General features: G+C 42.0%; 1 protein-coding gene across 1 annotated transcript in view; it reads left to right on the top strand.

The window, feature by feature from the left end:
• Nucleotides 1-3,914: 3,914 nt before the first annotated feature.
• LOC142398289 (heterogeneous nuclear ribonucleoprotein L-like) overlaps nucleotides 3,915-25,931 on the top strand; it is an 84,196-nt gene continuing 62,179 nt past the window's right edge. Inside the window, exons 1-2 of the mRNA XM_075482252.1 lie at nucleotides 3,915-4,463; nucleotides 19,101-19,219. Coding sequence (XP_075338367.1) covers nucleotides 4,242-4,463; nucleotides 19,101-19,219 — 341 coding nt within the window. The 5' untranslated portion in view covers nucleotides 3,915-4,241. The remainder of the gene's footprint in view (nucleotides 4,464-19,100; nucleotides 19,220-25,931) is intronic.

Here is a 25,931-nt window from a genome sequence, read left to right as displayed (position 1 = left end):
TGAACTGCAGCCAAATTTTTTATAATGGGGCGAATAGGAAGCGGAACGGATGTCTGTAAAAGGGCTGTGGTTGTAGTCTGATAATTTACAGCTTGATTCTGTATGCGTCATTGGGTTCACTTTGCTGATTGACATTTCTTGATTGCGTCTCATGGGCACTACATAATGTAGGCTAGTTGCTAGTTTGCTAGTGGGCTTTTGGTAAGCCATACAGCTGTTTGAAGTTGGGTCGTTGCTAGGTTTAATATTTAGGTATTATTCTGCATGTGTTGGTTCTGCTGCTGTGCTTGTTGCTAACGGGAAAGTTAGCAACGTCCTGCTGCAGCAACGTGTGTGAGACAAACTTTGGCTAGGTGGTTGAACTTGACAGTGCTGCGTGCCGAGTTGAGCTGAATTCACCTGCGCAGCGCGGATTTTGCAGGGTTGCCAGATGATTTCCAAACATGCTCAAACCCCGCCTGGAGGCACTAAATCTAAACTAAACCAGTCTAAACTGAATTCTATTTATTTCTATGGCCATAGAGCCATATACAGATACAGAAAAACTCGCCCAATAGGCCTACCCATTTTTACCCGCAGACGGTCATCCAAAACAGTCCAATCTGGCAACACGGAGTTTACGGAGACGAGTGCTTTGATGTGATCTTCCCGCGAACGTGGTCACTTGATTCATATGAGGCTCTAGCAGGGAGTTTGCAAATGATAACGTATTGTTGTTTTTGCATATCATGATATTATCATGATATTTTGAAGGGAGGGGGGGGGTTTACGTCATCAATTGATCCGCAAAAAGTCCGACCCCCCCGAAGCCCGGTGGATAATTCGAACACTGCTCGGATCTGAAGTTCGACAGCCAGATTAAAGCTGTGGTGAAAGCAAGTTTTTTCCAGTTAAGGCAGTTGGCAAAAATAAAACCTTTTCTCCAGAGACAGCACCTTGAAGCAGTGATTCATGCCTTTGTGACCACACGGCTGGATTACTGCAACGCACTATATATGGGGGTTAGTGGGTCCTCCATCGCGCGTCTCCAACTTGTACAAAACGCAGCTGCATGTCTTTTAACTGGCACAAGAAAGTTTGAGCACATTTGACAGATTTTAGCCTCACTCCACTGGCTACCTGTCCATTTTAGAATTTATTTTAAAATTCTTTTATTTGCTTTTAAATCCCTAAATGGTCTTGCCCCAGTGTACCTCTCTGAACTCCTGCACCCCTACACACCCAGCCCATCCCTCAGGTCAGCTGACCAGCTGCTCCTGAGGGTTCCCAAAACCAGGCTGAAGCTCAGGGGGGACCGAGCGTTCTCGGTTGCAGCTCCCAAATTGTGGAATGAACTGCCCCTGCACATGAGACAGGCCTCCTCACTGTCTAATTTTAAAACTCTTCTTAAAACGCACCTCTTTTCCTTGGCTTTTAATACTACGTAGGCTGTTGATTTTACATTCACAGATATTTTATTTGGGGTGGGGATGACAGTCTATTTATTTATTATGTTTTATTGTATTTATTTTATTGTACAGCACTTTGGAAACCTTTGTGTTTATTTAAACTGTGCTTTATAAACAAAGTGGATTGGATTGGATTGAAAGTGGAAATCACAGAAACCTCTTGTGTTTGTTGTTGTGTATCGTCCACCTGGCCCTTATTCTGAGTTTCTGTCTGAATTCTCAGAGTTTTTATCCCAGTTAGTGCTGAGTACAGATAAAGTCATTGTAGTGGGTGACTTTAATATTCATGTAGATGTTGAAAATGACAGCCTGAATATGAACTTTAATTCTATATTAGACTCTATTGGATTTTCTCAGAGTGTTCACAGACCGACTCACTGCCTTAATCACACCCTTGATCTTGTGCTGACTTATGGCATTGAGAGTGAACAGTTAACAGTGTTCCCTCATAACCCTGTCTTATCTGACCATTTTCTGATAACCTTTGAGTTTACATTACCTGACTATACAGTTTCTGAGAAGAAATTTACATATAGAAGGTGTCTATCAGAGGATGCTGTAAGAGTTAAAGGTAGGGTAGGAGATCCTGGATTTTGAGTCCAGCGAAGCTGCATTTTGAAAATACACAGGTAAAAAGTCCCAACCCTTTTCTTCACTTTCCCCCGAAGGCACGCCTCTAGAGTACATGAACGCGCACGAGCACGAAGGTGCATGAGCGCTGTTCTGACAGCAAGCATCGATCGTTGCCGTATTTAGTATTTAGTATTTAGTTTATGCTAACTATACGTTTAATAATGCTAGGTGCTAGCCAAGCTGGCTCTAGTTTAGCTTCCTGCCAAGCTTCGTTCACGGAGCAGGGTACGCGCACAGGGGGAAGGAGGGGGAAGGAGGGGGAGGGAGGGGGAGGGAGGAGCAGATTGCAGTTTGATAGACGGCATCAGTATCCAATCATTGTGAACGGTCCGTTCACAATGATTGGATACTGTTTTTCCTAGATTGTACGTTCTAGAGGCCACTAAAACTTTTCATATTTGTGCCAAAACTTTTAATGAATTGGTTGCAATGGGGGTGTGAAGAGTATTTCAAGTAATATGTAAAAAAATGTTCCAGAAAAAGATCCCCTACCCCGCCTTTAATTCCATAATCCTTTTCTCAAATTCAACTGAATTGATTTGTGATGTTTTTAGTCAGAGTTTCAGTCTTGGGAGCTACACATGGAGAGTATTAGACAGATATTTAAGTAAGAATAAACCTGAACAAATAAAAATCCAACTATCTGCAAGGACATACCACAAGTGAGAAGTGAACACTTCTGCTTTTGTTACTTTGCGAAACTGACTTGAATATTTCAACAGTCACAAACTAGGAAAGTGCAGTTTGAATGATTCACCACGGAAAAATCATCTCATGAGAAATTGTTGATGAGTTGAATTTTGAGGTTAGAATATCTCGGGTTTTTTTAATGATAAATTCAACATACTGAAAACAGCTCTATATAATACACCAGAGCTGTGACCAGAATGGCATGTGTGGGTGGGCAGAAAACAAAACCTGAAAAAAATCGGTGGAAAACCACTACTACAACTTCAAGCATAATAATAATAATAATAATAATAATAATAATAATAATAATAATAATAATAAAAATAATGCACTGTATGGGCCTAAAGTAAACTCCCACACCGTGTTGTGCTATTTGAATGGAGGAGGACTGACAGACCCGCCCCCTATTCAAACGGACCAACTGGAAAGCAGTTTTGACTATTGTTCTGCCCCTTAACCCCTTCGCCATGTTGCAAATATGTCCTATTTTGGAGAGGTTTTTAGAGCAGGACTTTAGGATGCAATAGCTTTTGTTTAACATGCTCCACATTCTCCATTGAGGGTTTAAATTCAAGTAGATACTTGGAGCAAGACATCCAGCCAACTCCAGCTTTTTATTACCTTCATTAAGTTTACATTTCAGATCATTATATACAACAAAAACATCCGAAATGTGAAAATCGCCTTTTTTTGTCAGCAGCACGGGGTTAAGGTTACGGAGGGGGGGAAACACGATAACAAAAAAATAAATAAAGCTATAAACTTTGCAGATATATGCTTTTTTAAAATCACCACCTGCATTTATTCTATCAATACAAGACACAAACAGAGATAATAAATTGTGGCCTTTTTTCTGGCCAGTGTTCTTTGGATGGACAGGGCATTTCTCAGGGGGGCAGTGCCCCCCCCAGCCCCCCCGGTAGCCACGCCCCTATAATACACCATATTACACATCTGTGTATTGACTGAACTGTAATGAAATTAAAATACATGCGAAATGAAAAGCTGTATTGTGTTGAATTGAATCATTCATGTTCATAAATAGCAGTTGTAGAAGCTGGCAGCAGCACGTGCTCCTCTGTTAAAGACCCCCTGCATCCTGTAAAGCATGAAGCTGGGGGGGTGACAGAGGAATCCCTGTGATGCAGCCTGGGGGGGTTAGCCCTGGGGTGGTTAGCCCTGGGGTAGCCTTACCCCATCACCTCCGCAGAGCGTTCAGAAACTGTCGCATCAACATCCACCAATCCCACGCAATATTTTCAGTGCGCACGAGGCGGGTGTGTCCAATCCACTCTCACCTCCACACATAGAAATTAAATCAGTGTTTTGGAACAACCGTCTGACTGGCAGGCGCGTGACGTGGGACAGGTGGACAGTATGAAGGGACACGTCCGGACAACTGTCGGCATGGACGTGTGAGACCGACGGACACGGCCCCGCTCCCCCGAAAGCTCCATCGCAGCCACGGACATGTCGACGGCCGAAGCAGCCGGTCGGTGCGAGGAAGGGGGGCACAGAAGGGCGGCCAAGCGGTTACAAATGGAGAAGATGGGTCCAGAGGAGAAAGTGAGGAGGGGAGAGGAGCTGGAGGAGGGGGAGGATTCCGATAATGGATCGCTGCCCGCGAATGACGAGTCAGTGACCGACAGCCTGGCCCGATGGAGTGTCGGCCAACCCGGAGCAGAACAAAGGGTAAGCGGAGGCGATGTTCACTAACGGCCCCCAAAGGCACCGCGGTAACACCCGCTGCTGTAGCTCCGTCATCGAGTGCGCGAGAGCATCTCGTGCATAAGGTCGCACTAAGGCGGCACGGCCCCCATCAACCCCCGCTCACACAGTCAGTGCTGCACTTGACCTGCGTCAGCTAACGGCAGACCGCTCTCCGGACAGGAGTCCCGCGGAAGTCCGGCCGAAGAGGGGCCATTAACGGCCGAAGTCACGCTCAGTGTCGGCCAATGGCGATTTGTCTCGCTCAGAATGATTGGATACGCACACACACTTAGCAGTCTTGAATTGAGAAGAGTTCAAATTGATGTTTTTTTATTTTTTATTTTTTTTACAACTGCTTCAAATCTCATAAAGTGTCAGAATCAGAATAGAGATGTCAGTGTAAGATGGGTGTTTGTGCGACACTTTGAGCAGAACTCCTGTCATGTTGGAGCATCTTCAGCTTCACTTGATTCCTCACTGTTTCAGGAAGTGTCATTTCCACCCGGAGCTCAGGATTCTGTCCCTTTCTCTGTCGATGATGGGGAGTCGGACCACTGCATCATCTGCTCCAACACTTCATTTACTTGGTGTGTGGACAGACTGCATCCAGTCAGACAGACTGCATCCAATCAGACAGACTGCATCCAGTCAGACTGGACAGACTGCATCCAGTCAGACAGACTGCATCCAATCAGACAGTCTGCATCCAGTCAGACAGACTGCATCCAATCAGACAGACTGCATCCAGTCAGACTGGACAGACTGCATCCAGTCAGACAGTCTGCATCCAGTCAGACTGGACAGTCTGCATCCAGTCAGACAGTCTGCATCCAGTCAGACAGTCTGCATCCAGTCAGACAGACTGCATCCAGTCAGACAGACTGCATCCAGTCAGACAGTCTGCATCCAGTCAGACAGACTGCATCCAGTCAGACAGTCTGCATCCAGTCAGACTGGACAGACTGCATCCAGTCAGACAGTCTGCATCCAGTCAGACTGGACAGACTGCATCCAGTCAGACAGTCTGCATCCAGTCAGACAGTCTGCATCCAGTCAGACAGACTGCATCCAGTCAGACAGTCTGCATCTAGTCAGACAGTCTGCATCCAGTCAGACAGACTGCATCCAGTCAGACAGTCTGCATCCAGTCAGACAGACTGCATCCAGTCAGACAGTCTGCATCCAGTCAGACTGGACAGTCTGCATCCAGTCAGACAGACTGCATCCAGTCAGACAGTCTGCATCCAGTCAGACAGTCTGCATCCAGTCAGACAGACTGCATCCAGTCAGACAGTCTGCATCCAGTCAGACTGGACAGACTGCATCCAGTCAGACAGTCTGCATCCAGTCAGACAGTCTGCATCTAGTCAGACAGTCTGCATCCAGTCAGACTGGACAGACTGCATCCAGTCAGACAGTCTGCATCCAGTCAGACAGACTGCATCCAGTCAGACTGGACAGTCTGCATCCAGTCAGACTGGACAGTCTGCATCCAGTCAGACAGACTGCATCCAGTCAGACAGACTGCATCCAGTCAGACAGTCTGCATCCAGTCAGACAGACTGCATCCAGTCAGACAGTCTGCATCCAGTCAGACAGACTGCATCCAGTCAGACAGTCTGCATCCAGTCAGACAGTCTGCATCCAGTCAGACAGACTGCATCCAGTCAGACAGACTGCATCTAGTCAGACAGACTGCTCCTGTGTAAATGGAGTTCATGAAACACCCTGCATTCAGTAATGGGATCTATCAAAATGAGTCCCCTGTACAGTTGATGGACCATTTTTATAGTGTTACTACAGCAAACCCAACTCCATATCAGGGATTAGGCACGATGGTTTGAGACTCATCTTTATTCTTTATTTATAAGCTAGTTTGGTAACTATCTGCCTACGGCCTTTTCAAGTGCTAACCAAGCGTCCTGTTTAACTTTTTCTAACTCTGTCGGCAGTTCCCCCCTGAGATCTATCCCAGAAGCTTTCAAATATCACGCACACTTAGGTTTTTGCCCTTTTTTTTTGCTTGACTATCAGATTTCTTTCTCAGTATTTCTGCAAAAAGAACTGTGACAAATATCGGCTTGAGCTCTGGTTTGAGGATCAGAAACTTATTCACTGAACAACAATCCATCTGAAAAAACAGCTGGAAATGTCTGGCACCATTTCCAGCTGTTTTTCACCTGATTCCTCCACCCCCTCCATCCATTGGAAGCACACACAACAGTTGAAAGTGGGTTACAACACAAAGTCAGACAATTCATTTTCTCTGAGCCTCAGGGGCTCTCTGCCGTGGGGACCTGGGCCACGAGCCCCCGCAAGCCTGTACATTTAAAGGGATAGTTCGCCTCTTGACATGAAGCTGTATGACATCCCATATTAGCAATATCATTTATGAACATTAACTCACCCCCTGCTGCATCCTGTGAGCAGAGTTCCAGCTGAGTTCTGGGGTCCACAAAAATAAAGCGTCTTGCTTCTCAAAAAAATATCCGTTCAAAAGAGTAATACATTTACATCACAAAATCTTTGTCCAGGAAAAAGTCAGACCTCACTTTGCTTCGCGCTATTTTTGCCTCCCTTGATATCAATGCGTCCAATGTAAACTGTGCAGACCGAAGAGCAGAGCGAGCAGTCCCCTGCTTCCGAGCAGCAAACACCGTAACAGGCGCAGCTGTCGGCAGGTGGCTGGACGCATTGATATCAAGGGAGGCAAAAATAGCGCCAAGCGAAGTGAGGTCTGACTTTTTCCTGGACAACGATTTTGTGATGTAAATGTATTACTCTTTTGAACGGATATTTTTTTGAGAAGCAAAACGCTTTATTTTTGTGCCCTCAGCCAACTAGCCGGACTACCTTCATGGACCCCAAAACTCAGCTGGAACTCTGCTCACAGGACGCAGCAGGGGGTAAGTTAATGTTCATAAATGATATTGCTAATATGGGATGTCATACAGCTTCATGTCAAAAGAGGCGAACTATCCCTTTAATCAGCTTAGATCACTTCATTCCCACTTCATTTACCTGTAAATTCACACTATGAATAAGAATTGAAATGAATGGCCTTTAAAAAAGTTATTCCACCTACCTGACATTTATTTTAGAAAAGACACAACATCCAGTTCCAACACTTAACGTCAGGATCAATAGTAGTTTAGCAGGCATAGATATCAGTATCTTACAGTGTTTGGCTTTAGTTACACAAGTTTCTCATTCAAAAACAAGAACAGAGAAGTGACATGTTAGACATCTCCAGCTGCCCTCATTTTCATTTTGTAATGTCTGGTGGGAGGCCATCCTGCTCCAGATTTACCGTCAAACACGACGTTGTAAAGAGCCAACAGTCAGATTTCTGTTCGATTTTCATCATCCAACATTCTCTGTACCTTTGTGAGGCATAGATATGGAGTTAACATGGTAGCCATTTTAATTGCATTAGTGTGTTCACAATCTGTAATTCTGAACAAAAGTTAATATAGACATTAAAGCTACAGTCAAACAGATCTACACACACATTTGTAAATAAAACATATCCAATAGCAGCTCCATATCACACATGCAAACTGTTTTCAGAAGAATCTTTTCAAATTCTCACTTTCAATATTGCATTTTTAAACAAGGCACAATGAAAGATCTTTTATTTTTTTATTTTTAAACATCATAAAGTTTGAGTGACTGAAAATAGTTTTTTTTAATTTATGATGAACTTCTCAAGTACTGAGAAGATAAAGTAAGAGAAAAATAACTACATTTTAACATGATTTGAATATTTCAGGTTAAGATTTATCCTCATCTGACTCCGCTCAACATTTAATGAAAACATTTGACTTTTTGCTTAAAAAATATTTGTGCACTTTTACAGAGAAATATACAGCTATGAGTGGTGTGACCGACTTACCACAACAGTTTTAATTTACTATCAGACTCTTCTTACGTGTATACAGTTCTTTTACAACACAGACCCAGTATGATCATTTGGATGAATTTCAGAGAGTTTGCTGCAGATTTTGGATAGTCCACATGTAGCCCATGCATGTTTCCAAACAACAGGTAAATTATTAGGGATCCTCCGATCACGTGATCGGAAATCGGGGCCGATCACGTGGTTTCAGACTCGTTCGGAATTGGACGTTTCATCCCGATCAGGGATCGGATATATAGCCTATCTATATATTTATTCTCAAAACAAATGGGAAACTATAACAACTTAGTATTTCCTGTTATGTGGTGGACTATGGTCGCTGGTGTTTCTAATGCCACGTTTCTGAGGGTTTTATCCTGTGTGTCGCTGAGTGGGGGAAATCAGTTTGAAATGGACAGGTTGATGGTGAACCACGGGCTTGACTTTACCCAGGTCACCCAGGTCTGCTGAGGCACAGCTAACATAGAATAGAAAATAGAATAAAATAATACTTTATTCATCCCCCAATGGGGGAAATTCAAATTAGTCAAGTAGCTCAATAAAAATTATAAATATTTAAAATGATTGAATATTAACAACAACAATAATAATACCAATTCTAGTAAAAATACTACTACTAAATAATAGTAATAAATGACTAAATAAACAAATAGATAAAAAAATCAATCAATCAATTTGAGAAGAACCCAGCAGTCACTGTTATAAAGCCTTCTGGCTGTGGGAACAAAGGACCTCCTGAAGCTCTCAGTCCTGCAGCCTCTCACTGCAGCTGCTCCTCTGTCCTGCAGGATGCTGTGGAGAGCATGTGTAATGTTCTCCATCACAGAATCTAACTTCCTCCTCATCCGTTTCTCCACCACAGCACTGAGAGGGTCCAGCCTTCTGCCTACAACAGAACCAGCCTTTTTCACCAGTTTGTCCAGGCGCCTACAGTTTCTGTCTGTAGTGCAACTCCCCCAGCAGACAGCAGCATAGAACAGTGCACTCTCAATGATAGTGTGATAAAACATTCCATGGTACTTGGAATGGGACGGGGGCTGTTAGAGCAATAACGAAGCTGTTTAAGAGCTGCAACACTTTTTTATTTACATTATTAACTATTTACATTAACAACTAGTAGGTGTCGCAATTCAATGTTATCAATGCTATCTTTTAATGTCTGAGCCTGGCAAAGCATTAGATGCACCAATAGAAAAGGTACAGAAGTGTTGAAACATCAAAAGATCCTTGGAAACGGATGCTGGAGCAAAACAAGACAGTGGCTGTGTTCGAAACCGCATACTACATACTGCATACTACATACTTGCATACGGCATACTCATCGATCAGACAGTATGCAGAGCGTTTACCCACAATGCATTTCGCTCCTACCTGACCCGAAATCAGCCAGCCTGAAGCTGATTTCGCTTAAGCTCTAAACTCTGTAAACTTTAGCAACAATTGAAACATTTTCAGTCGAGAAAGTAGTCGTTTAGATCCCCAACGTGTTGAAAATCTGACAAAATACCGGCTATTTACAGTTTTCTTCCCACGAATTTGGCACTACTAAAGCTAGCCGCAGTGAGCAACGCACTTCCGGTTATTTTCACAAAATAAAATACCCGTTGCCTTTTATCATATGGAAAGCCATTTCGATACAATTGGGGCTTTTGTTTTGAAAACAGGAAGTGAACCTAACCTCGTTGTAGCTAGCTTGAAACTGCCGTTTTGACAGGAAATGACGATCGGCGACGTTACGTTACGTTGCATCTTGGGTAGTTTGAGTATGAGTAGTAACCTCATGATGCATACCACAGCCATTATAACTAACAGCCTTGCCACTTACTATTAAGCCCCATTGTACCGGCTTTTTGGCTGCAGTTCCACCAGAATTCCACTGGGGGCGTCGGTGGAGACCAGAATGAATGGGGCCCAATGGAGCTAGATGCTACAAATGGTCAGTTTCACCTAAGTCTCCTCAAGAGCGCTCAGATTTGAATGTAGTTTCTGAGAGCTCAACATGGGTTTCAAGTCAAAAATCTACTGAACGAGTGCATATATCCCTTTGATTTCTTACAGGTTGGCTTCTTGTTGTCCACCACGCGCTAGCATTGTGCTAATGACAGCGCTCGACCAGAATTACGACCAGAGGCACCGCTTGACGGCTGGCTCCATACCAAGCGACAACAGAATTAAGATGGACTTTTTCTGCTTATGTTACCACAGCCTAAGAATCTGTGATGTTACCACAGATTCTCTCTTACTACAGCTCTTCCTTGAAAACGCTGCTGCCTTTGAGACCAACAACAAGCAGGATTGTTGCCGTAAAGCGGCATCTCCGGTCGTAAGCTATGTATGACGTCATATACACTTCAAATCCTTTTTTTAAGCAAATGAGTGGCTCTAAAAATCTAAAACTCAGCCATGGGTATTTTCTAAACATCCTCTTTCGAAAACAACATTGGAATTACTAGAGAAAAAATTATATCTTGAGATAAGGGCACGATAGGGCGTATAGCTCCATAGGACTCCATTCATTCTGGTCTCCAAAATTGAGCGCCCCACATGGAAAAAGGGTGGAACTGCAACCAAAATCGCCTCGTTGGAAACCGGAAATGCACCGTGAGTGGCGAATCTGTACTATTATAGAATCTTTGTGCATACCCAACATTTCGGCGAATCTAGTATGCATTCGGGAAAAGGGTCAGTAGGAAAAGTATGCGGTTTCGAACACAGCCTGTGATAGAGTTTACAGACTGAAATATGACACTATGAGAAAAAATAGAATGATATCCAGTGAGCCAAGAAGAGTGGAAAACTCAACAAATTCAACAACATTTCAGACAAACTGAAAATTGGGCATTTCTCCCTCGTGGTGGGCTTGGCACATCTCTGTTTCTGTCAGCAAATAGTAACACCATTGAGTGTGCTATTTGCTCTTCTGCAGTGTTCTGGTCAGTTAGACAATTTGACTCGGTTACTCTGGTTGTCAAAGGATTGTCATCTAGCATTACCTACACCACGCTCAAGACAATCCAGAAAGGGTCCATGTCTATCCTCAAGAAACTCTTGAACATAACATAACATTACAGCTAACAATAAGCTACGTAGAAGGAAACCACCAGTCAGACTCTGTCAGAGGGGACAGTGTAGAGGTAGAGTGCAGACATAGAGGGAAGTACAGAAAGATAAAGTGCAGTAGAGGTGGTAGGCAAGTACAGGGTCAGCGCTTCCCCTTGACTCTAATGTTTTTGTCCTTACGACAAATTAATTCAAAGTAGTGACAATATCACCACTGGCCAAAGCCCCCTATCTCCGTCTCTGTCTCCGTGTCCATTTTCCCTCTCACTTTTATTTATTTCCTCTCTGTTGTTTTTTTTTAAATTTTCCCTCTCTCAGTTGTTGACGGTCGCCGCCGCCCCCAGCAGCCACGTCGCTATGGCAACCAGCACATCTCACACACACAGGCATCATAAAAAAAAAGAAAGACAAAAAAACCACTCAGTGCTGTTCGCATACAGGCAACACAAAGCAGATCAGGGCATTTCATAGTGGCAAAAGCAGCCTGGGGAACGCAGGAAATCGTGTTACTGTAGTCTAGTAAAGTAGTGTAGTTACCGATTTTTTATTTTTATTTTTTTTAATGTAACGCCTTACCGCCTTACGGGGGCAGTGCCTCTGGACTGGCAGATCGGGGTGGTGGTCCCCCTCTTTAAAAAGGGGGACCAGAGGGTGTGTTCCAACTATAGGGGGATCACACTCCTCAGCCTCCCTGGTAAGGTCTTTTCGGGGGTACTGGAGAGGAGGATCCGCCGGATAGTCGAATCTCGGATTCAGGAGGTGCAGTGTGGTTTTCGTCCTGGCCGTGGAACAGTGGACCAGCTCTATACCCTCCGCAGGATCCTGGAGGGAGCATGGGAGTTCGCCCAACCGGTCTACATGTGTTTTGTGGACTTGGAGAAGGCGTTCGACCGTGTCCCTCGGGGACTCTTGTGGGGGGTGCTCCGGGAGTATGGAGTGCCGGACCCCTTGATATGGGCTGTTCAGTCTCTGTATGACCGGTGTCAGAGTTTGGTCCGCATTGCTGGCAGTAAGTCGGACATGTTTCCTGTGAGGGTTGGACTCCGTCAGGGCTGCCCTTTGTCACCGATTCTGTTCATAATTTTTATGGACAGAATTTCCAGGCGCAGCCAGGGCGTTGAGGGGGTCCGGTTTGGCGACCTCAGAATCGGGTCTCTGCTTTTTGCGGACGATTTGGTTCTGTTGGCGTCGTCAGGCCGTGACCTTCAGCTCTCACTGGAGCGGTTCGCAGCCGAGTGTGAAGCGGCTGGGATGACCATCAGCACCTCCAAATCTGAGACCATGGTCTTCGGCCGGAAAAGGGTGGAATGCTCTCTCCGGGTCGGGAACGAGATCCTTCCCCAAGTGGAGGAGTTCAAGTATCTCGGGGTCTTGTTCACGAGTGAGGGACGAATGGAGCAGGAGATTGACAGGCGGATCGGTGTGGTGTCTGCGGTGATGCGGGCTCTGCATCGGCCCGTCGTGGTGAAGGAGCTGAGCCAGAAGGCGAAGCTCTCGATTTACCGGTCAATCTATGTTCCTATCCACACCTATGGTCACGAGCTGTGGGTAGTGACCGAAAAAACGAGATCGCGAATACAAGCGGCCGAAATGAGTTTCCTCCGCAGGGTGTCTGGGCTCTCCCTTAGAGATAGGGTGAGAAGCTCGGTCACCCGGGAGGGGCTCGTAGTAGAACCGCTGCTCCTCCGCATCGAGAGGAGTCAGATGAGGTGGCTCGGGCATCTGGTGAGAATGCCTCCTGGACGCCTCCCTGGTGAGGTGTTCCGGGCCCGTCCCACTGGGAGGAGGCCCCGGGGAAGACCAGGACACGTTGGAGAGACTATGTCTCTCGGCTGGCCTGGGAACGCCTCGGGGTCCCCCCAGAAGAGCTGGACGAAGTGGCCGGGGACGTCTGGGTCTCTTTGCTCAAGCTGCTGCCCCCGCGACCCGATCCCCGGACCAGCGGAAGATAATGGATGGATGGATGGATGGATGGAACGCCTTACTTTACTTCGTTACCAAAAAAAGTAATATCGTTATGTAATCTTGTTACTTTGTAATGTACAAACACTGGATATGTTTATGTGTAATTCTGCAGGGCACAAAAAATGAGTTGTGCCACGTAAGCACTGAAAAGTCATTGAGTTGTTAATGGAGGCTATACGTTTTTTATTATTAGTTAGTTATTAATATAGTATTAGTTGTTATTATTTTTACACAAAAGAGCTTTTAATTTGAATGTTTTGGTACATTTGTATGAAATAACTTCATTCAAAAATAGTGTCATGAAAGGCAGAAATCTCTTAAAAACTATTTAGTTACTATTTTTATTCAGTTGTTCCTTGGCATTAACGGGACTAGGGCTGTCGCGGTGAGGGAATTCCCACCGCGGTGACTCATAGCCGCTAAACAGCGCGGTATGCGGTGATATTGCATTTTTGTTCATTAGGCTACTTTCCACGACATGCAATGTTAGATGAAAATCGAGCGCATAATCCGGCTTTTTTCCCAGCGATTCTGACATTTCACTTTGCTTTGCCTGTCATTTACTCGCTCACAGACCAACATAGCGGAGATCAAGCAGCGCATACCCCAGTTCTGCAACATTGTTGCAGACCTGCGCACGTTTCGTTTAGTAATGACGGAGAAAAACGAAGCAGATCAGCGCAGCAGTTGAGCTCACGTGTCCGGGATACAGTTTTCTTTAAACAGACTGCCGCCGACCAACCAACCCCGGCACATTTTTTAAACTTTTTTTTTTTTTTTTTAATAGTTTCACCTACACAGTTTTGTTGAAATGATCAGGTATTTCCCAACAGCAAATGTGCACACCAAGCTGTGGTTCTGTGGAAGCTAGTTTATTGTTGATATTAGACGGTGGCATTTACAACGTTAAACATGGATAATAAGGGAAGATTCAAAGCCATAAAGTGTCCGGACTAGGCAGAGGAGTAAAGCCGAGATAAAGGTAGGCCACTGCATTTTATTTTAACTTCTATTGCTACGACACTGAGTAGGCATATTCTTGTAATATCAGCTGCCGAGGGAGAATGAGACCACAACGAGTAGCATGCAGACGTGTGTGCGTGTGCTGTGCCTATATGCAAAGATGACGACAGAAACACGGCACCTAGCTGTGTTAATGTGTTTCTCCTGCCTTGAGGGGAATATACAATGTATCATTATTACTGTGCTGGCTTTAAAAAGTATCAGTTCTGTCAGTCGCTTTGTATTTACTGTGCAGTCTTAAAAACTCGTTCAGTTTCTCGAGTTGTTCTGCGCGTGCAAGCTTGCGTGCGGTGGGCGGTGGTGGCGGTGGCCTGGACACGCACCGCGGAGGTCCTCTCAGCACCGCGGTGATTGCATTTTGCGGTTATCGCGACAGCCCTAAACGGGACATTTATTATCTTTTAATAACATTTAATATACATTTGTAATATCTCTATAAGTACATTTTCAAAAACAGTGCATCTCTAGTATAAACTGAACATATTTCCAATTTATCTCTTCATCTCTATTTCATTTGTTAAAAAACATAAATGTGTACATTTCAAACATGCAACACAAAAAAGCAAAAAGTGCCCCTCTTTTGTCATTGCTTCTCACAACACTGAAGACCTTCTGGCTTTGGGGATGCCAGTGAGTTCCGGGTGTTTTTGTGTTCCATCCTTTCTACCAACAACAGTCTCAGGGTGGCATGTCAGCAGGACACAGTCAGAGCAGATTACAGAGCAGACCTGCAGCCAGGCCAAACACTACCCTTGTTTCTCAGCCATGCCTTTGTAATGTGTGCGCTATGTTGTTTTACACTGGACATGCTTACATTACTAGAATAAAACTGATTCAAATGTTAGTCTGACCAAAACCAGATTCATAAAAGTGCATGTAAAATTTGTTATTCCAACCACAATCACCGAAAATTGAATATCACAAACCTGATCCAACACACCCAGATAATAATGCCCAGATCGAGGCTAAAGGCACTCCTGCATGGATACACTCATCTAGACTCAAATGGGTCTTGGTGCTTTGTACAATTTCCAAAGTTCCACCTTTTGGCTTTTTCTTTTGTAAAACAGTAAAGTATAAGTGTATATCAGTACATCTGATTTCCCAATAAAGATGCTCTCACTCAAATATTTCTCTTTTGTCAGATGGCTGAACGCCTCAGAAAATGTGACAGAAAATCAGAACATGTCAACTTGTGGTCATTTAAAGCACGTTCAGACTGTTGGACTCTATCTGAACCATCATCTGACAAAAGCACCATTCAAGGGACTTCAAAACAATGTCTTCGTAGTGAATTCAGACATATTTACATGTACGGTGATGGGTCAGGCCAGAGGTATACTTGCTTTTGCTTACAGATCCACGTGTTTATCATGGCTGCGTTGCTTATCCTGTGTTTGTTCCTCAGTGACTGACACCTTGTCATGACTAGGCATGGGCCGGTATGACATTCTACGCACTACGCTGCAGCTGCACACGGCCTAGGGACCTCCACTTTCTCTTTGACGAGATGCCACAAAAAAAATAAATTAATTAAAAATAAATAAAAAAATGCTCACACCGCAGGGTGTCAGGGTGTCAGTGTTTCAGTGGTTTGAAACCTTGACTTTTTCATACCGTGGTATACCTTCAAACCGGTAGCCGGCCCATACCGAGTCATGGGCTGTGTTCGAAACCGCATACTTCTTCTACTACTCCTACTACTCATACTAACTTTAACTTTTTTAAGTTCCCGGATATATACTAGATTCGCTGAAATGTTGAGTATGCATCATGAGGTTACTACTCATGCTCAAACTACTCAAGATGCAACGTAACGTGACGTCGCCGATCGTCATTTCCTGTCAAAACGGCAGTTTCAAGCTAGCTACAACGAGGTTAGGTTCACTTCCTGTTTTCAAAACAAAAGCATCAATTGTATCGTAATGGCTTTCCCTGTGATAAAAGGCAACGGGTATTTTATTTTGTGAAAATAACCGGAAGTGCGTTACTCACTGCGGCTAGCTTTAGTAGCGCCGAATTCGTGGGAAGAAAATTGTAAATAGCCGGTATTTTGTCAGATTTTCGACACGTTGGGGGTCTAAACGACTACTTTCTTGCCTGAAAATGTTTCAAATGTTGCTAAAGTTATATATTTATAGAGTTTATAGCTTAATCGAAATCAGCTTCAGGCCGGCGGATTTCGGCTCGGGCAGGAGCAAAGTGCACTGTGTGTAAACGTTCAGCATACTGTCTGATCGATGAGAATGCCGTATGCAAGTATGTAGTAAGCGGTTTCGATCACAGTCATAATCTGTCTTTTTTTGTTTATTCTGTGTCGTCTCTGCTCACTTCCTCAGTCTTTCTTCAGTTCGGTCTTCAGCTCCACTCCCATCACCTGTGTTATTCCCCTCAGCTGTCTTCACTCACCAATCACCCTCCTCTGTATTTAAACTCCTGGTTTCAGGTCCTCCTGAGTTGCCGGTGCTTTTGTTTTTTCAGTTTAGTTTTTCATAGTGTTCCATTTCGGCTGCATTGTCTGTTTAGTTTGAATAAATCAGTCTAAATTCCGTCTACCTCTGGTTTTCAGTGTCTGCACCTGGGTCCTCCTTCCTCACCACCTGCTACCTGTGACCCACCTAAAGGGACAGTGTAGGGGAAATTTGACCAGATATAGGCTCATAGGGTCAGCAGTGGCTTTTTGAAAGTTTTGAAGACAAGCTTGTGAAAGTCCATAGTTACCCACATCTATACAATTTGTTTTTACCACGGTAGAATGAAATCTATGCCTCTCAAAATAGCTGGCAAGAGATCAGTTCCATTCTGCAATGATCCCTTAATGGAAGAAAATGTCAGAGACATGGGCATGTCCTCAGGAATCCTCCAGTAACAAGCAGTACACAGGCAAGTAAGTGAACAATTACACCCACGACAGAGAAAGAAGCTTATGCAAGAAGTTGTGATTAAAACGCAAGTATATTTCTGGCCATAGAAGTAGCAGAATGTCTCAATCTTTAATCTACCAATAACGGGATTTGCCTGATTCCGAATTAAGTGGCACAGTCAAACTAGCCTGGGTGCCAGCCGAACTTAGCCCCGCCCATAAAATTTTTGGTCGGGAAGTTCGGTCTGGCTCTGCTCAGTTGGGGAAATCTCTATGCTCGACAGTCGACCTAATCAGATTGCCAGGGCGGGCTTTATACGATGATGGACAGATGATCAACAGGGACATTATCGACTACGTCACTAAAGAGCGCTTGGTTTGAATTCGTTTGAAACAAACATGGCTGCCGCTGGAGAGCTAGGGTGTGTAGATTCTGCCATTGAGTCCTGTTCTACAGGATCTACACATTGCATTCATTTTGAAAGACGAACAGAGGAACGCAATAAAGGCTTTTATCGATAGAAAAGATGACAACAAGTGCGTGTCGCTTAATCTACGTCACATACTACGTTGCTCTGATTGGTTGTAGGTCTATCCAATTGAGCGAAGACGCATTTTTTCTCCTGGTTCGGTTGAAACACGCCCCATACTCAAAACTCTAACCAGCGGTATCAGACTCACATTCTGACTAGAATCGTGAGTATGACGTAGTCAGGCTACAGTCAAACTGGATCCATATCTCAAATCCAATGTGCATGTAACCGTACTGACTCTTGTTGAACAATGCACGGACGTCCCTGGAAAAGATGTGGTCTTGAAGGCAGCATATGTTGCTGTAACATCTCAGTGAACTTTTCTGCATTAAAGGGATAGTTCGCCTCTTTTGACATGAAGCTGTATGACATCCCATATTAGCAATATTATTTCTGAACATCTTCTTACCCCCTGCTGCGTCCTGTGAGCAGAGTTCCAGCCTCGTTTTGGCGTTGATGAAGGTAGTCCGGCTAGTTGGCTGGCAGCAGCAGTGATACGTGTTGTGGAGAAAAGGAGTCGAATATGCGTCGGTCAGCCTTTCATTGGGGAAGTTTATTTGAACAGCCGTCACAGCAAATGTGCGTACAGAATGTTCACCAATCTCCAACGACCTCATTTTGCGACAACCTTTTATACGCAATGGCCAGGCCCCAATCTTCTTGGAGGCGCCGGCCTCTTGCCATTATCATAAACAAGCTCATTCTAACTATCAACAATATTCATATGAACCAATCAACAAGGCACACGGTGTAATTAGGCCATGTCATGACACTTCTCTCCCACATACGGAGGGAGAGAAAATAGGGCCAAGAGATTGTGAGGTCTGACTTTTTCTGGATGAACGAAAACAAATCTGAAATCAACCTAGTTGAAATTGGAATTTTTTTTTCATCAAAGAATGATGATTATACAGTTTGTCTCATAGCTTTTGTCATATATATCAGCAGATGTTGGATTATAAATACCAGTACAGTGTAAATAATTAACTTAACAATATCAGGTGGAAAAATAGATATAGTATGAATAAATGTTACAAATAAATGATTTAAGTTCATTGCACTGCATTTTCCTTATGCATATTTGCACATACATATGTGATATGTTTGAGCCTTGCTGACATTGTTATTTTTGTGACAGGCTCAACTTTTCTGCCTGACTATTTCTATTAGATTTAAGGTGCAAAGGCAGAAGGTTGCAGGTCACCTTGATGTGAACATGGCCATAGTGTGAAATTGTTGTTGACTGTGTGTTACAGGACAACGGTGAAGACGCCCATCTCATATCTCCCAGTCCTGTGGTCCATGTTCGGGGTCTTTGTGAGGCTGTGGTGGAAGCTGACCTTATAGATTCCCTGGAGAAATTTGGAACCATATGGTGAGATGGCGCCCACTGTTGGTATATGTGTGTGTGAAAAAGCCAGTTCCAGTAAAGATCCTCTTTACATCAACAATATAGCAAATTTCAAGTTCAACTAACACTACCAAATGGTATACACTGAATGGATAAATGTAAAGTTTGATGTGAATTGTATGATTTTATTCGTAAAGGTAAGTAGACTAATGTGCGAGTGTCCAGCTTTTCTACATTATATTATCAAATCAAATCAAATCAAATTTATTTGTATAGCACATTTCATGTACAAACAGTTCAAAGTGCTTTACATAAAATAAAAGCATTGCAGCAGGGAGTGGAAGAAGCATTAAAAATACATAAAATAATATAAAGAGAAACAAATAAAATCATTTAAATGAATTTAAAATCAGGCAACAGTATAGATAAGTTAAAAGATATTTCATGCATAGACACATGAGAAAAGAAATGTCTTTAACCTGGATTTAAAAATGTCTCCATTTGGTGAAAGTTTAATCTCCAGTGGCAGTTTGTTCCACTTGTTTTTTTTTTTTGTTTTTTTTTTCTAAACCCAACCACCACCCCCCCTTATGGGGGACCTATGTTTTCTTTCTTTCTTCTCACTCTTTAATAATTTCTTCCATATTTTCCTTCGTTCCTTTTCTCTTTCTTCATACAATCCTCAAGGCACAGAAATAAGGCAAATTATAACATATATTAGAGGACAATAATTGGATAAAGAAAAAAAAGAAAGAGAAAAAAAAAAAAATACAAAAAAAAAACAGTATGTGTCCCCCAACATTTCAAAACCATATATTAACTAACTAAACTTTTCCCAACAAAAGAATGATATTATGTATTGCCTGGCTTTCATTTGCCAAATCGCCCAGGAGTACTGTAGGGAGATCTAAACGCAAGTTGATATCATATTTTAACAGCCAACTTTGTAATTCGAGCCAGAATATAACAACTGAAGGACAGTACCAAAATAAATGTTCTGTGGTCTCTTCTTCTAAACAAAATCGACAGAATGGATTTGCCTCTATACCCCAAATATGCAGCATTTTCTTTGTGTTTAAGTATTTAAAAATTAACTTGTATTGAAAAAAACGTATTTTTATATCCAGTGATGCTTCGTAAAAATTATTGAATATTTCTTTCCATGGAAGAGGACAATCTATCATTTTTTCCCAGCTATCAAAAACTTTACATTACATTACTTTACCAATTTATCCGTTTGTAAATAAAATGTGTATATTTCCTTGTTAATTTTTGTTCGGTTTAGCCATTTGTACTGCTTTATATTTGGTCTGCACACTAAATTATTGTCACAGCTAGTTTTAATTTTTTGTCTCCAACTTAAAGGCAGAGACGCAATTAATTGATTATACTGTTGAATAGTACATACCTCCCCATACATAATTCTTACTTGACTATATGGAAGGATCTCACATTTTTCATTCAAAATGTCTTTAACAAAAATAATTCCTTTACTAAACATGTGCTTAAAAAAGATTACTTGTCCTCCACTTAATATATTTGAATTAAACCATAACATTTGTTGTAATATTTCTTCTGCTTTTTCAGGAGGGTAATTCTGGAAATGTAGCCAGCTTTGTAGTGCTTCCGTTAAGAAGGTAGAAGCTTTATAACTAATACTTACCATCTTATCAAAGTGTGTTGGGCTAATCTGTAAAAATGGGTACAGTTTTTTCTCAAACATTGGATGAATGTTTTCAAGTAACTTGCTTGAGAACCAGTCTGGGTTAAAATAAAATTTTTGTATGAGAGATGCTTTTAATGATTTGTTCATTGACCTCAGGTTCAACAGTTGCATACCACCTACCTCATAATCATTGTAAAGATATGCTCGTCTGATTTTATCTTTTTTGCCATTCCAAATAAACTTAAATATTTGTTTTTCATACTCTTTAAAGAAAACTTCAGGTGGTGAAGGAAGTGCTAACATTAAATAAGTAAATTGAGACACAACTAAAGAATTTATAAGTGTTACCTTACCATAAATAGTTAGATTTTTGCCTTGCCATGGCTGTAAAATAGAACATATCCTACTCAACTTGTTTTTATAATTAATTAAAGAAATGTCTCCGATGTTCTGGGGTATGTGGATACCAAGAATATTAACAGCTCCACCTACCCATTCCACTGGAAGATCACAGGGAAGATGGAAATCACTATTCTTCAAATTGCCAAGTCTCAATATGCGACATTTCTCATAATTGGGTTTAAGCCCTGATATTTTTGAAAATGTATTCAGATCACTAATCAGATTATGGAGCGATGCATTGTCTGGTTCTAGCATAAAACTAGAATCATCTGCATACATACAGACTTTATTATTAATACCATTTAATTCTAAACCCTTTATCTCTCTATTAGATCTTATTTTCATTGCCAAGATTTCAATTGCAATGATAAAAAGATAGGGGGACAGAGGACAGCCTTGTTTGACTCCCCTTCTTATTGCTATTGACTTGGATAAATGTCCATTATTTAGAACTTTACAGACAGAGCCTTCATACATCACTTTGATCCACTCTATTAAGGAGTCTCCAAAGTTGAAGTGGTTTAAACATCTGTTAATAAAGCCCCAACTGATTTTGTCGAAAGCTTTCTCAAAGTCAGCTATGAATATTAGTCCAGCCTTATTTTTATGATCATAGTGTTCAACTATTTCTAATATTTGTCTGATGCTATTTGATATATTCCGTCCTTGTATGAAACCTGTTTGATCATTATGTATTATGGGTGAGAGTACTTTTTTTATTCTTGTTGCAATGCATTTTGCCAGTATTTTTGAGTCATACCCCTGTAAGGTCAGTGGTCTCCAGTTTTTGAGTCGTGTTGGGTCTTTATATTTTCCATTTGAGTCTTGTTTGAGCAACAAAGAGACTACACTTTGTTTTTGTGAATCAGAGAGTGTACCTTTTTCGTAAGAAAAGTTAAAACACTCGAGTAGGTGATTTTTTATCGATTCATAAAAAAGCTGATAAACTTCAATGGGGATACCATCTAGTCCTGGTGTTTTTCCCTTTTTAAATGAAAATATGGCCTCTTTAAGTTCATCCTCAGTGATGGGACCTTCACATGTGTAGCGTTGGCACGTTATTAATTAATATTTACCTCGAAAATAGCAGGGGCACCACCTACCTACAATCTTAATTTACGTTACAGTCAGGTAGGAAACTGTTACAATCTTACGATCCTGGTATATTAAATTATTAATTAATTAATACTCGATCTCATTAATTAATTAATACTCAATCCCATTAATTCATTAATAATCAGTCTCATTCTGATTCGTAGTTCTGTTTGAAGTGATAGTCGGCTTTAGTAACTGTCCGTGACGCTCTTAAATGGAGTAATACAAACATTTATTCAACATTGCACAGGTATATAGGTGTATAAACAATTGATAAAGAGACAGAAATTAGAATTATTGGTGACACTCAAAAAGGGCATATAAGGGAAGAAAGAAGCAGGCCACTAACAGGGTTACCTATCAAAAATGTGACTAAATCTGGTTCGTAACACGGATATTGTGCCAACGGTCTTCTGCCCGCGGAGGTCTGCTCATTCGTCGCTTTCAGAGAAAGTTTTCATTTTATCCACGGCTTCGAAAGATCTCAAACCAGCACCTTACTTTGTCGTAATAGCGTAAGGGGTCCCGTGGTTCTTTCCTTCTGATGAGTTGGTGTCGAAGCGGTGTTCCCGTGGTAACCAGCGGGATGACGTAGAATCGACTTCTTCTTTATTCTTCATCCTTGGATGAAGAGTGGCGGCTTGGCTGGGCTGAGTTGGCACACACTCGCGTGTATTGGACCAGACTTTTATACAAAAGAAAGGGGAAGTCCAAAAAAAATGGTAATTAATAGTTACAGAGAGAGAGGACAAAAGAGTTGCGTGAGGGATAACAGAGAAAAATGATGAGAGAGTTTGATGAGAGGCTGAGAGGGGCTGAGAGAGTGAGAGGGGCTGAGAGAGGGCGATTTCATGCGCGCCTCTCTTTTTAAGCTGGAGATCACATGTCGGCTTTCGTCCAATCAGAGTTCAGCTTGCTTTTGACCCAAAGGAAAAAAAAGGGGGGTTGACCAAGCTGAACTCATGAGACAAAAAGGGGAGAATTCCTGCTTCTTTCTTATACCGTATTTAACTCATATGACATTGATTTTAGATAATATAATGTTTCTAACAGACAATAATGTTGCATACGAGCAGGCATAAACACACATATGAGCATGGAACAGTTATCAGCATACAATACTTCATATTATCATGATAGAAATAGTATGACAACTTTTGGTTACTGTTAATTAGAATGATCTGCAGCTGTTTGGACTCAATGCCTGTGGAATTAAACACTATTAGGTTATGCATTGCACATAATGAGAACATTAAACATCCATAGGTGAAATTGTCCATGTCCATCAGATTGACATAGTGAAAAGTGTCCGTTATCCATGTCCTTTGGGGGGCGCTGTGGCTCCACGAAAGGGATTCTATTAAATCCAATATCCCATAACTTGGTAAATACTTCATGTAAAAGAATGGCGAATGTTTCAAAATGATCTGTAGATTTATGCAGTTCCGATTTCAACAGTTTATGTCAAGAAAAGTGACGATTAGGGTTGATTCTATTCTTCTAAAGAAAAGTGGAGATTTGAACATTCCTTGTAGCAGACCAGGACAGAAAAACAAGCCTGGTTTGTTTCTCTGTCAGAGGGTGTCAGTTTGCATAATTTATTATGCGTGGCTGGCGTTGGAGGAGAGAATCTCACAAAGGAACTCCAGTAGGTTAGAATTCACATCTGGGTCCTTATCTCCTTTGGGTAATCCGTTGAAAGGGTCATAAACAGCGGAATGTTTTCGATGTCAAGACATTTGAAAAAGGGGGGAAGGTTTAATGTAAACATCTCCGTTCTCTGTCTTTCCTGAGAGCATGCTACACATGATTGTTTTGATTCTTCATCAATTTGAACTTGTTTTTGAAAAAAAGTGTCATCACATTCATCTGGATGATCTGGTGTAAATATTCCAGCAAAGTAACTCTCAATTTCTTCCATGATTTCTTCTGTTGTAGTTTTCATAGTATTTTTATTATCTATTAATCGATGGATATTCTTCTTGGAAATATTGTTTCGCTGTATGTTCAAAAATAATTTATTACATTTTTCTCCTTTCTCCATCCATTCAGCTCTATTTTTATAATATGTATTATTTGTATTCTCTTGCATTAATTCTTCATATTCTTGTTGTTTCTGTTCCAGTCTATCCAACACATTTTGTGAAGCATTGGCTTTGTTTACAAGTGCTGTTAAAGTGTCAATCTCTTTTTTAATGTTCTGTTCTTTTAATTTATTTTGTTTTTTCCTAAATGATGCCAGTTTTATTGTGTGTCCTCTAAGAACACATTTAAAGGCATCCCATACAATTTGTGGATCTGCTGATCCTACATTATCTAAGAAAAAGTTCTCAATACATATTTTAGTTTTGTCTATAAAGACAGGATCTTCCAGGAGTTTCTGATTAAATTTCCAATAGGATCTACCTCTTGGATGGTCTGCCATATCTAAATGCAAAGAAATTAATTGATGATCTGATCTTATTTTATCTTCTATCATAGCTTTTTTAACTTTTGAAACCAAGGAAAAGGAAATAAGAAAGTAGTTCCACTTGTTTGCAGCATAACAGCTAAATGCTGCTTCTCCATGTTTAGTCTGGACTCTGGACTGGACCAGCTGACCTGAGTCCTTGGATCTCAGAGCTCTGCTGGCTTTATATTCTCTGAACAGATCACAGATTGTAAACCATCAGCAGGCTTTTAAAATCTATTCTATGACTGACTGGAAGCCAGAGTAAAGATTTTAAAACTGGTGTGATGTGTTCAGATCTCTTAGTCCGGGTTAAAACTCCAGCAGCAGCGTTCTGGATGAGCTGCAGATGTTTAATGCTCTTTTTGGGAAGTCCAGTTAAAAGAGCATTACAGTAATCGAGTCTACTGGAGATGAATGCATGGATGAGTTTCTCCTGGTCTTTTTGGGAGAGGAAACCTTTAATTCTGTTGATGTTTCTGAGGTGGTAAAAAGCTGCCTTGGTGACAGCTTTGATGTGGCTGCTGAAAGTCAGATCTGAGTCTGTCAACACTCCGAGGTTACCAACTTGGTCAGTGATTATAAGGTCCCGAGTCTCAAGATATTTACCAACGCTGACCCTCTTCTCTTTGCTACCAAACAGAATGATCTCAGTTTTGTCTTCATTTAATTGTAGAAAATTCTCTCTCATCCAGGTGTTTACTTCCTCCAGACACTGACACAGAACATCAGCTGGGCTGCAGTCGTCCGGTGACAGAGACACATAAAGTTGTGTATCGTCTGCATAACTGTGATAATTGATGTTAAAATTCTGCAATATCTGACCCAAAGGGAGCATATACAAGTTAAACAGAAGAGGTCCAAGAATTGACCCCTGGGGGACTCCACAAGTCATGGCCACTCGCTCAGATTCATAGCTGCCAATAGTAACAAAATAACTCCGGCCTTCTAAGTAGGACCTGAACCAGTTAAGGACCGCTCCAGAAAGTCCAACCCAGTTTTCCAGCCTGTGCAACAGGATTCTGTGATCTACAGTATCAAACGCAGCGCTGAGGTCCAACAGAACCAGGACTGAAACATTAGCAGAATCACTATCCAACCTGATGTCGTTTAACACTTTGACC

The sequence above is a fragment of the Odontesthes bonariensis genome, chromosome 2 (assembly GCF_027942865.1).
Source record: "Odontesthes bonariensis isolate fOdoBon6 chromosome 2, fOdoBon6.hap1, whole genome shotgun sequence".
NCBI classification, from domain to species: Eukaryota; Metazoa; Chordata; class Actinopteri; order Atheriniformes; family Atherinopsidae; genus Odontesthes; species Odontesthes bonariensis.
This window is presented reverse-complemented; position numbering and strand designations above follow the sequence as displayed.